General features: G+C 47.2%; 1 protein-coding gene across 1 annotated transcript in view; it reads left to right on the forward strand.

The window, feature by feature from the left end:
• SMARCAL1 (SWI/SNF related, matrix associated, actin dependent regulator of chromatin, subfamily a like 1) overlaps window positions 1-3,818 on the forward strand; it is a 51,230-nt gene extending 47,412 nt beyond the window's left edge. The window contains exons 17-18 of the mRNA XM_043444773.1: window positions 332-428; window positions 3,543-3,818. Of these exons, the coding sequence (XP_043300708.1) occupies window positions 332-428; window positions 3,543-3,755 (310 nt within the window). The 3' untranslated portion in view covers window positions 3,756-3,818. The remainder of the gene's footprint in view (window positions 1-331; window positions 429-3,542) is intronic.
• The last annotated feature ends 6,670 nt before the right edge of the window (window positions 3,819-10,488 follow it).

The following is a 10,488-nucleotide window of genomic DNA, read 5'->3' on the forward strand; positions in this document are numbered from 1 at the left end:
CATCTTACCTTTACTTTGTGTGTGGCTTGCTTCTTCTTTCCTGTCTGTTAGTGGATTTGTTATTCAGGCAGCTCATAATAGCACAAGGTCCAAAATTTTGTTGTAATGGCATTTATTTCCTACACATCTCCCAGTAGAAAGAACTTGGAGTCTGATATCTGAGCCCTGACTTGGCTGGTTTACAATAGAGAGGAAGTAGGTATTGCAGGATGGGTGTTCGTGCCTGGCGAGCTGCAGAGATGTGAGACAGTAAGCTGTCCCATAAGCACAGGGGGGTGGTCTTATGATCAGTGCTGGGTCCATGCGCTGCAGCTCCTTTCTTCCCCAACAGGCCCCTGATTCAAGAGAAGATTAAAGTTCTGGGTGAAGCCGGGCTCTCTGAGACCAATTTTTCAGAAATGACAGAAGCCACAGATTACTTCTACAAGGTAACACCAGCCCATGGCTCCCTGCACTGGGGCATCCTGAGGTTTGGAATAGGAAGGTGTGAATCACTCCTGGAATCTCCCCCAGCCTGAGAGCCGAAATGACAGCTGCAGTTGTTCTCAGGTCAATCCGTGTGTGCATCCCTTTATGGAGAAGTGCTGACATTAACTCCTGCTGCTTTTCACTAGCCTCCTAGATCCTCCTAAAACCAAGGCCTCCAAATGCTGTCATCAGGCCATGAGAAACTGACAAAAAATTCCCCATGGAAACTGCTAAATTGTTGCAAAAAGTACATGGCAGCACCATGCTGCAGGCCAGCCAGGGAACAGGTCCCAAGCACACAGTGGGGACTGTTTCACACAGGGTGTTGCTTTCATGTGGCTTATTTTCCCCTCTGTCGCTGCATTTTATCTTCAGTGTCTCCCTGTTTTATAAAGGGGTGAACAGAGATCTGCATAGGAGTAAGACTAGCCCACAACTGCCCTGCAAATCTGTTTACCCACTCCAATATTCTTCCCTGGAGAATTCCATACACAGAGCAGCCTGGTGGGCTACAGTCCATGGGGTTGCCAAGAGCTGGACACGGCTGAGTGACTAACACTTTCGCTTTCACACAAGACTGGCCCACAGTCACGGGTCATGTGAAGCCAGCTCAAGACAGAAGGCTTCCAGACTCGGCCAGCATTCCCTGTGTGACAGCCTCTCTTATTATCATGGAGGGTAAGAGGCCCATGAGCATCCTTCCATGAGCAGCTGGGCCTTGTCAGAGGGGCTGAGAGGAGATCTGCTTGCCTCTGGCGAGAACAGCCTGGGCCCAGCAGGCCTGCCCTGGCCTAGCTCTCCAGCCCCATGGAGGCCACAGCCCTTCTCCCTCCATTTCTGTGAAACCAGGAAGAGAGGAACGAGAGGTGCAGAGACTCCCAGGGCTGGTCTTCATTCACCTACTCAGGTGGTTGACGAGGAAGGTGAGAACTCAGGAGGTCCTGAGAGGATTGTTTCTAAAGAGACAATGGTCTGAGGTCTTGGACAGAGGTCTGAGCCTCATGCTGAAAGGCAGCCTTGCTCTTCAGAAAACTGAGGTGGCTTCGCCTTCCTGTGGAATCACTGAGCATCAAAGCTGAGTTAAATCAGCACAGCCTTGTAGGTGATTCTAAGACTTGCCTGAGGGTGTGATCTTTACATTTACTTAAAACTAAATTCTTTTTTCAGGATGTAATTATTGGGATAAATTAGACTCGGAGGAGATATAAATTATAATGTAAATTATCCTTACAGTTAATAAGCCAATTTTAAAAAACAACTTTATTTTTAAACTTTTTAAAGAACTCTCTAATTCAGTTGAACAATGACTGTTTTGACAGAGCCTTGCTTATTATTTGCCCTTTAAAAAGAAAGAGCCTTATTTTTAAAGGATTCTCAACTAATGAGAATAGGTTTATTTATAACTCATTTATTTATACTGGCCTGAACCTCAGTTGCTCTGAATTAATTAAGAATTTCTGCCTAAAAATACAAATGCAAGATAATACAGAGTTTATCAATATTTAGATTAGTAATTAAAACTGAAAACTTTATCAACTGTTAGGACAAGAAAATGTTGCCTCCTTGTAGAGGAGCCAAAAGCAAAAAAGGTCATATCTGCCTGCCTGCTGAGAGGGGAAATGAAATATTTGTCTGATCTTAGAATTTGCTTCCCTTTGTGTGTGCTCCAGATTAGCACATAGCTTTGCCACCACAGACTCCAGTGAACGTGGACAGTTACTCCTATCTGGAGTAGGCTGCCTTGTGAGCATTTCCTTAACTTTTAGTTACCCGGACAGAAGCTTGATGAAGGTTATCGTAGAGGAGGGCATAGGGCTGCTATGAGGCTGACCTTAATCAACTTTAATGTCACGCCCCATCTGAATATCTGGGATCCTGAATGGCGCACGAATGTAGGGCCCAGGTTACTGAATCATCTAGAGTCCTTGCAGGATCAGTTTTCAAGAACTCAGTGTCACCAACGTGGAAGGCTTTCATGAAAGCACAGAAAGAGTGGCCAATTAGGTTGAGACCTGACTACAAAGGGCCTGGAAAACCAGGGAAGCAGACTTGATGAGGTAGACACAGGGTGCCCAGTGACGCGACAGGAGAATCTTAGCAGAGGGCAGTCCAGAGGGAAAAGTCAGGCCTGGGCCAGACTTGTGGGCCCGCGATGTGGGAAGAAGCCTGAGGCAGGAAGTGCAGTGAAGCCATTTCAGGTTCCAGCAGGTACAGAGCCACGTGACCCAAGTAAACAAACTGCCTGCGAGGTACCTAGGAGGGATCAGAGGGAGAAGCCAACCTTGATGTGTGAGATACGGAATCAGGACACCCCAGTGATCACAAGCCGGAGGGACTGGGTGAGAAGTGGGAGACCATCAAAACCAGCTAACAGGAGCTGGTTCGGAGATGTAGGACTGAGGTGCAAGACGGCTGTGGTTTTTAGACAGGTTTGGTTTTATGGACCTGTGGGAGGTCACTGGAGACACTGAATATGTGCCTCTGGGTTGAATGATGGTCAGGGCTGGGAGTTGAGACAGAAGAGATCAGCAGAGGGGTGAGAACGAGCCCATCCTGTGTTGTGGTAGTAACCACTGGGTATGATTTTAGCCCTACACTGTTGTCATCAACACAGAGGCACAGTTGTAATCATTGTAACTTTAGGGTAGTCAGAAATGGGTGCATGTATCTACTTATCAATACGCTAAGTGTGCGTTTTATAACCACTCTGAAAATCGGGTATAAACCAGGGCTGAACACACTGATTTGGCAGTTGACTTAGCAGTTTAACTAACCTCTTAGTGGAAAAAGGCCTTGGAGGAAGTGAGAATTTGGGAGCTCTTTCATTGAAATAGTGATTTGTAAAGTTAGAAGGGAGACGCATTCCCAACATAAATTAGTGTGAGAGCAGGTCCTTTGTTGTTTTCACAACCATTTCTTTTTCTTTTTTCCCAACAAGCAGCAGAGAAGAAGCCAGACATGAAGGCAGTAAGGCTGCTCAAGTGATAAATAGTTTACTGAGCTGGTCCCACAGAGGTGGAGGAAAAGTCAATGTTAATGTCTGGGTACTGATGTCTTTTCTTCCTCTGATGAAGGACTCAAAGCAGCAGAAGATCTACGACCTATTCCAGAAGTCCTTCGAGGAAGACGGAAGCGATATGGAGCTCCTGGAGGCAGCAGAGTCCTTTGATCCAGGTTCCCAGGACACGGGAGACACGCTGGATGAAAGCACATTGACGGGCAGCCCAGTGAAGAAGAAGAGATTTGAATTTTTTGATAACTGGGACAGCTTTACCTCTCCTCTATAAGAGGAGGGGGAAAAGCATTAAAAAAAAAAAAATCATGGCATTTATTAAAATAACTTAAGGCATTTTTTTTTTTTTTGAAGCATATTGTCCTTACTTCAGTGTTGGTCTCTGTCTCCAAGCCCAGTGGGTTACCAGGCCAAGTGTCAGCATTTCCTTTCATTATGTGTGGGTTTGCTTGGGTCTTAATTAACCTTAGCTTGACCTACCAAGAAACAGAAAGTAGGTCGTAGTAGTAGTGAATCATGTTCTTTAATTAACGAGGTGCTTCCTCCACAGCCCCTGAAATCTAGATTTGTTTTAAATGTATTGATTCAGCAAATATTTATAGAGCACTTAATATGTGCCAGAGCCCTGTCATAGGTGCTGGCAGCAGGTCACTGAACAAAGAAGAAAAAAGTACACGCTTTTGCCAAGGTTATCATATTAACAGGAGAGGCAGTATTTTTCTATGAAGAAAGGTAGAGTAAGCTAAGCGTGTAGAGCAGGGGTTGACAAGCTTTTTCTAGAAATAGCCAGAGAGTAATTAATTTTGCCTTTATGGGTCAGGATGTTTGTGTTGGAGCCACTCAGCTGTGCTGCTTGTGGTGCCGAATCAGCCACAGACAATCCGGAAACAAGCAAGTATGGCTCTTTTCCAATAAAGCTCCGTTCCAGACACTGAATTTTGAACTTCATATAATTTTCATATGTCATGAATTACTATTCTTCTGTTTTCAACAATTTAAAAATATAAAAACTGGACTTGGCTCACAGGCCCTACAGAAACAGGCAGTGAGCAGAATTTAGACCACAGACCATAGTTTGCCAACCCCTGGTGTAGAGTAACACCGTCCAATGGAAACAAGACACAGGGCACATATGTGATTTTAATTTTCTAAAGAGTATTTTTAAAAACAAAGAAGAGCCAACTTAGTAACCCAGTACAGTCCAGGTACTGTCACTTCAACATAATCACTATTAAAAAAATTAATAAACTTCTTTTTTTTTTTTGGCTCCACTAGGTCTTCATTACTTTTGCACAGGCCTTCTCTAGTTGTGGCGAGCAGGGGCTACTCTTTGTTGTAATGTGTGGGTTTTTCATTGTGGTGGCTGCGCTTGTTGCAGAGCGTGGGATCTTGGCTCGTGGGCTTCAGTAATTGTGGCTCACAGGCTCAGTAATTGCGGCTCGTGGGCCTCAGAGCTCAGGCTCAGTGGTTGTGGCACATGGGCTTAGCTGCTCTGAGGCACGTGGCTTCTTCCCAGGCCAGGGAGCGAACCCACGTCCCCTGCATTGGCAGGCGGATTCTTGTCCCCTGTACCACCAGGGAAGTCTGAACCTTTTCATTCTTTTTTTTCATACCAAGTCTTCAAAATCCAGTGTATGTTTGACACTCATACCAGCACATCTTAGTCTGAATATCCACGTTTCCAGCGCCCAGTGACCCCTTGTGTGTGGTGTCTCCTATGTCGGCACCACAGCTTTAGAGAGGGGAGAGAGGAGTGGAGTAGCACGTGGGAAGAGTAAGGTGATGACATGGAAGAGAGAGACCGAGTCCAAATGATGTAGCGCTTCTGGGTCCTGGTAACGGGTTGATTTTTTAATTTCATCCTGAACATGAAGCCACTGACTGGTTTTGAGCAGGTGTATGAGGCAGTCTGACTATATTTTGAAAAGATCATCCAGTTTGATTGTAGAAAATAGATCAGGAAGGATGAGCAGAGGGACCAGTTGGTAGGAGGGGCTACTGGGCTCTAGCCACTGACCACAGGGGACACTCTGGGGGGTGGCTGAACAGGGAGCAATGTGAAGGAAGTGAGGAGCGGTTGGAATCTGGATAGATCTTGGATGTAAAGCTGAAAGGATTTGTGCGTGGACTGACCATGGGCATTTGAGGAAGGTAAGAGTCAATTCTGAGACCTGGGGGTTTGGCCTCAGCAAAGTGCTAGGACTCTTGGCCACTCTGAGATTGAAAAGATGGGAGAGAAGGGGACTTCCCTGGTGGTCCAGTGGCTAAGACCCCATGCTCCCAATGCAGGGGGCCCAGGTTCGATCCCTGGCTGGGAACTAGATCCCACACTACACAGCTAGGAGTTCACATGCCAAAACTAAAGATCCACATGCTATGCAGTGAAGATTGAAGACCTTGCATGCCGTGACTAAGAGCCAGCACAAACACACACACACAAAGGTGGGGGAGTAGAGGCTAGGGGCAGGGAGAAGTCCAGGGTTGGTTGTGGACTTGCTGAGTTTGCGGTGGCCCCTGCACAAGCTGTGGCAGTCCTGGCGACTCCTGCCCAGCTTCCTTTGGAGGAGGACCTTGCTGCCCAGCTGTGAAAGGGTACTCAGCAAATAGCCTCCACCTGGCCACCACTTCCAGTGAGTCTCAGGCGGCAGAGCACCCTTGATTACACCCTTCCCGGGGCAGCCTGCATCAGGGACTGAGCAAGGTGAGTCTGATGCAAGACACCACCAGTGGGCGGTCTTCACAGCACAACTCCCACGTCACACTGGATTTTCAGCCTCACAGCTCACCTCCCTCTGCCCTGCCCTGCTTCCTCCCACTTCCTTTCACAGGCCATCTCTAATACGCCTCTTGCATCCCAAACTCCGTCTCAGTGTGCTTCTGGAAAACCCAGCCATAGCAAGGTCCATCCAAGCAGACGTGTTCTGTGGGTAGTAGAGTATCTGAGTCTTCTGACTCTGCCTTCCTCTGATGAGAATGGTGTTTATGGTCATGGGGCTGCATGGGATCATCTAGGGGGCTGGTGGCTTCAGGAGCAAAGCAGATCTGACCCAAAGCCGAGCACTCCACATATAGGGTTGGGAAGAGGAGAAGAGGATCCAAATGGGAGTCCAGGAAGTGGATTTTTTTTTTAAGTGTTTCAAAAACAAAGGTATTGCTGCTCTAATTGGTGTTGTGCAAAGCCAGGGGTCAGGTGTCAAGTGCTGGCTTGGAGTGAGCCCCGCATTTGCTAGTGTAGATTCTTAGGTCTAAATGGTTTTTTTAAATTAATTTTTATTGGAGTATAGCTGATTTACAATGATGCGTTTTCGTTTCTGCTGTAGAGCGAAGTGAATCGGCTACACATAGACATGTATGCTCAGTTGCTTCAGCCGTGTCCAACTCTTTGTGACCCCAGGGACTGTGACACCAGGCTCCTCTGTCCATGGGATTCTCCAGGCAAGAACACTGCAGTGAGCGGCCATGCCCTCCTCCAGGGGGTCTTCCTGACCCAAGAATCAAACCTGCACCTCCTGTGTCTCCTACATTGTGGGCAGGTTCTGTACCACTGAGTCACCAGGGAAGCCCCGATAACATATACATACATCCCCCCGTTGTCGGATTTCCTTCCCATGTAGGTGACCACAGAGCGCTGAGCAGGGTTCCCGGAACCATACAGAAGGTCAGGCCCGAACGGTTCTGCAGCGTGCTGCAGATGGGGGACACTGACCAGGCCGATCGCTTTCCATGTATCGACACGGTGAACCCCAGCCCTGAGGGAGGTAGCTGCGTTTTCATTGTGTAGATGCAGAAGCTGAACCGAGGGTGTCTCGGCCTGGAAGAGGGAGAGCAGTGCGGCAGCCAGGCCCCCTCGAGGGCCCACTCTAGAGGTCAGGGTGCCCCTTGGCCAGGGACGGAGACCCACAGTGCTTGGTGAGGCGGGGGCATGGTGAGCAGCGTGTTAGACAGCCTCCCTCCCGAGGGGCCCAGCGCTGGCCGTGAACCTAGACCGGTCCCTCTGCAGGCCCCCAGTCGGCTCTTTGCTCATCAGACTAGGACGAGACCCTCGGGGGATGTACCTCTTTCTCATCCGTTTGAGTGCCCTTTCCTGGGCTCCCAGACCGCTGCAGTTGAGAGAGGGGCTCCTTGGGAGCCACCCAGCCCCCTCACCGCTGTTTAGGCTCTCTGATCTCTCAGCACAGTCTGGGCTGAGGGTCACGTCCTCTGTAAACTCCAGCCTCAGGGAATAACTAGGAAGACGCTGACCTTGCTGCTTTCTGGGGTCAAACCTGGGCTTCAATGACTGCTTCCTATTAATCACCATTATCGATTTGCTGCTCCTGACTTCCCCACAGGGTCAGAGCTCTTTAGAAAGTCCACCTGAACACCTAAGCTTAAGGAGCATGAGATGATGCTTCGGTCTTTCTGAGGGATTGTGGGATTAGCAGCTGAGGCTGCACCTGCCGGTTTATCCTGCCATTGAATTCTCTGCTGGGGTCCCAGGTCTCTGTGAATAATCCGGACTTTGGTTTCCTCATCACCCACTGACATAAGAACTACCTGTGGTTGTCTGGAGAAAATCCAGGACCAGAGGCCTGGGAGAGAACTCCTGCCTGGGCTCTCCTTTGGGCCACCTGAGGTTGTCTCACACCATCTCACTGCCAGCTTTGCATTTGATTTTTTAACTTTGCGAGCTGTTCCACCTGAACACATTTGTCTTTAATAACGAGTAATCTTGTTGGAAGCTTCCAGAGGACAAATGGTGGTCTACCTAAATTTTACTATCATTTCCTCCCAAACAGGAACTTAAGTATTTTTCTAAGAGTGATTAACATAGAGCGGAGGCTGCTGTTTCATCACATAAGCTGTATTAAGTCCCTTCATGAGCGATAGCTCTGGACAGCCAATTACATCACTCCATGGCTGTTGTCCATCTGCAGTGGACATTTGAACGATGCAGATATGGAGAAGGACAAGGTCAGTCATGCACCAGGGGGCCTGTTGGGAGCTGGCCCAATGGGGACAGAACGTCTGTGAAAAGAAATGCTAACAATCCTACAGTAAGTTTGCCCATGTGATTTTTGCCATCCTGGGAGCTCATTAGTGGAAACAATACAGTCTCTTCATTAAGGACAAATTGCTGAAATGAGTTGAGGCGCCGGAAGCAAAAAGGTTTGGGATCATGGTCAGATCCTGAGTTTCAGAAAGAAGCATTTCTCCCTGGCACGTCCCAGTGCCTCTCCTTAGCCTCTGCATGATGCCCTTAAATCACACAGCTTGAGAAATGTTCAGAAGCCCTCTCCTGTGAGTCTGTGGACATCGCCAGATGCTGCTGTTTGGTCAAGTTCTTTCATTGCTTAGGACCTCATTTCCTGCTTCCATTAATAATCTCTTCTCCAGGAATGTGGCTAGGATATGAGGGGTACGCTCCTAAGTAAAAATGAATGTGTAGGTGATTCTGAAACATAGTGCCAGTTGGAAGAATCACTTCCAAATCAAATTAACAGATAACCTGCTGCATTCACCCCGGGGCCTGCCTTTGAGATACCTCCAGGTGTCAGGTCAGTGCCTGCCAGTGGGAGGTGCTTGAATTTGAACCCACTCTCCCTTTGTGGTCTTAGTATCAATAAGATGGCCTGTTGAGCCGCTATCTGAGGCCTCCAGTTAAACTTCAGTTTCAGCTACTCTGGAGAAAAATTCCCCCTCCCCTCAAGATGTCCCTGAAGTCCTCCAAAGCAAATTTCATTTACCCCATGCAGCCTATATATTTTAAGTTATACCTCCCCAAATGTATCTCTGAAATGTGTTGAGATCTGTCCAGGCATTTCTGTGTGATTCAGTAAAAGATATTTGGGCTTATTTAGATAGTGAATACCTTCAGGTTTAAGGAAGGATTTCCACACTAACTTCTTCTCCTTCTTCACTCTGCAGCTCAATCAGACACGCACACCACCATCCACCATGTTTTCTGGAAATGTCAGTCGGAATGAAGAAAATCTGGGGGCATCTCATCTCACTCTTATCCCAGCCAACAGTGTTCCCCTTAAAGGCCCTCTGCAGCTGTCTCTGCCTCTCCTCACCAGGTTGTCAAGTGAAGTCTGGTTCCCTGAATGACCCTGGTTAATTTCTGCCTCCAGGGCCGGCATCAGGAAGACTCTGAAAGGCAGTAAGGAATCCTGTTGGCCTCAATCCACTTGTGCGTGAATTAATCATGTCTTTTCCTACTCGGTTTCCCACAAGCCTTTTTCTAGGTCAGAGGGAGAGCTGAGAAACACAGCTGGAGGTGCCATCCCCTCACTGCTGACTCTTGGGTTTTGCCTTATCTGTGCATTCTTATCTTTTGGAAATGATGTTTTCTGAAGCTCTTTCCAAGTGAATTTTAAACTGCAAAGGGGATGAAAAGAAGTCCAATCTTATTTTTTCACCCTATCCTCTGACTTCTTACCAAGTTCAGGATTACAAGGTTAAAAAAAAGCTTAGAAGCTTAAGGAGGATTCACTGACAGTCTCTCGCACCTAAGTTTTATTTTGGTGGTATGTTTTCCAAGGTAGGGGGTTTTTCCAAGAAGAAAATGGATTCCTCATCATAGCAGACAGCATTGAGAAGCCTGTGAGTCACAGTCTTTGGGGTATTATGACACCCTCTGCCCACATCCCCCCTACCCCAAACCATTCAACAGATACATTAAGTACCAGGCATTCTTACTCTTCCTTCTAACCTTTTTTTGGGGGAGGATAATGAAATAGAATATGCAAAAGAGTTCATGAAACAGATTTACAATTTAACAAAATATTATAAAATAAACACCTGTGTAACCATGACCTCCAAAGTTGCAAATACAATACCTTCTAGAAGCTTTATTGTTTTGCTTTTAATGTTTAGATTGACAATCCACCGGAAGTTTATTTTGGGGTACAAGGGGTGAGATAAGATCAAGGTTAATTTTTTTCCATAAGAAGATGCAGTTATCTCTGCACCACTTATTGAAAAGCCTGTCCCTTCATCCACTGCTCTATTCACTATTATAAATT

The sequence above is a fragment of the Cervus canadensis genome, chromosome 24 (assembly GCF_019320065.1).
Source record: "Cervus canadensis isolate Bull #8, Minnesota chromosome 24, ASM1932006v1, whole genome shotgun sequence".
Classification (NCBI taxonomy): Eukaryota; Metazoa; Chordata; class Mammalia; order Artiodactyla; family Cervidae; genus Cervus; species Cervus canadensis.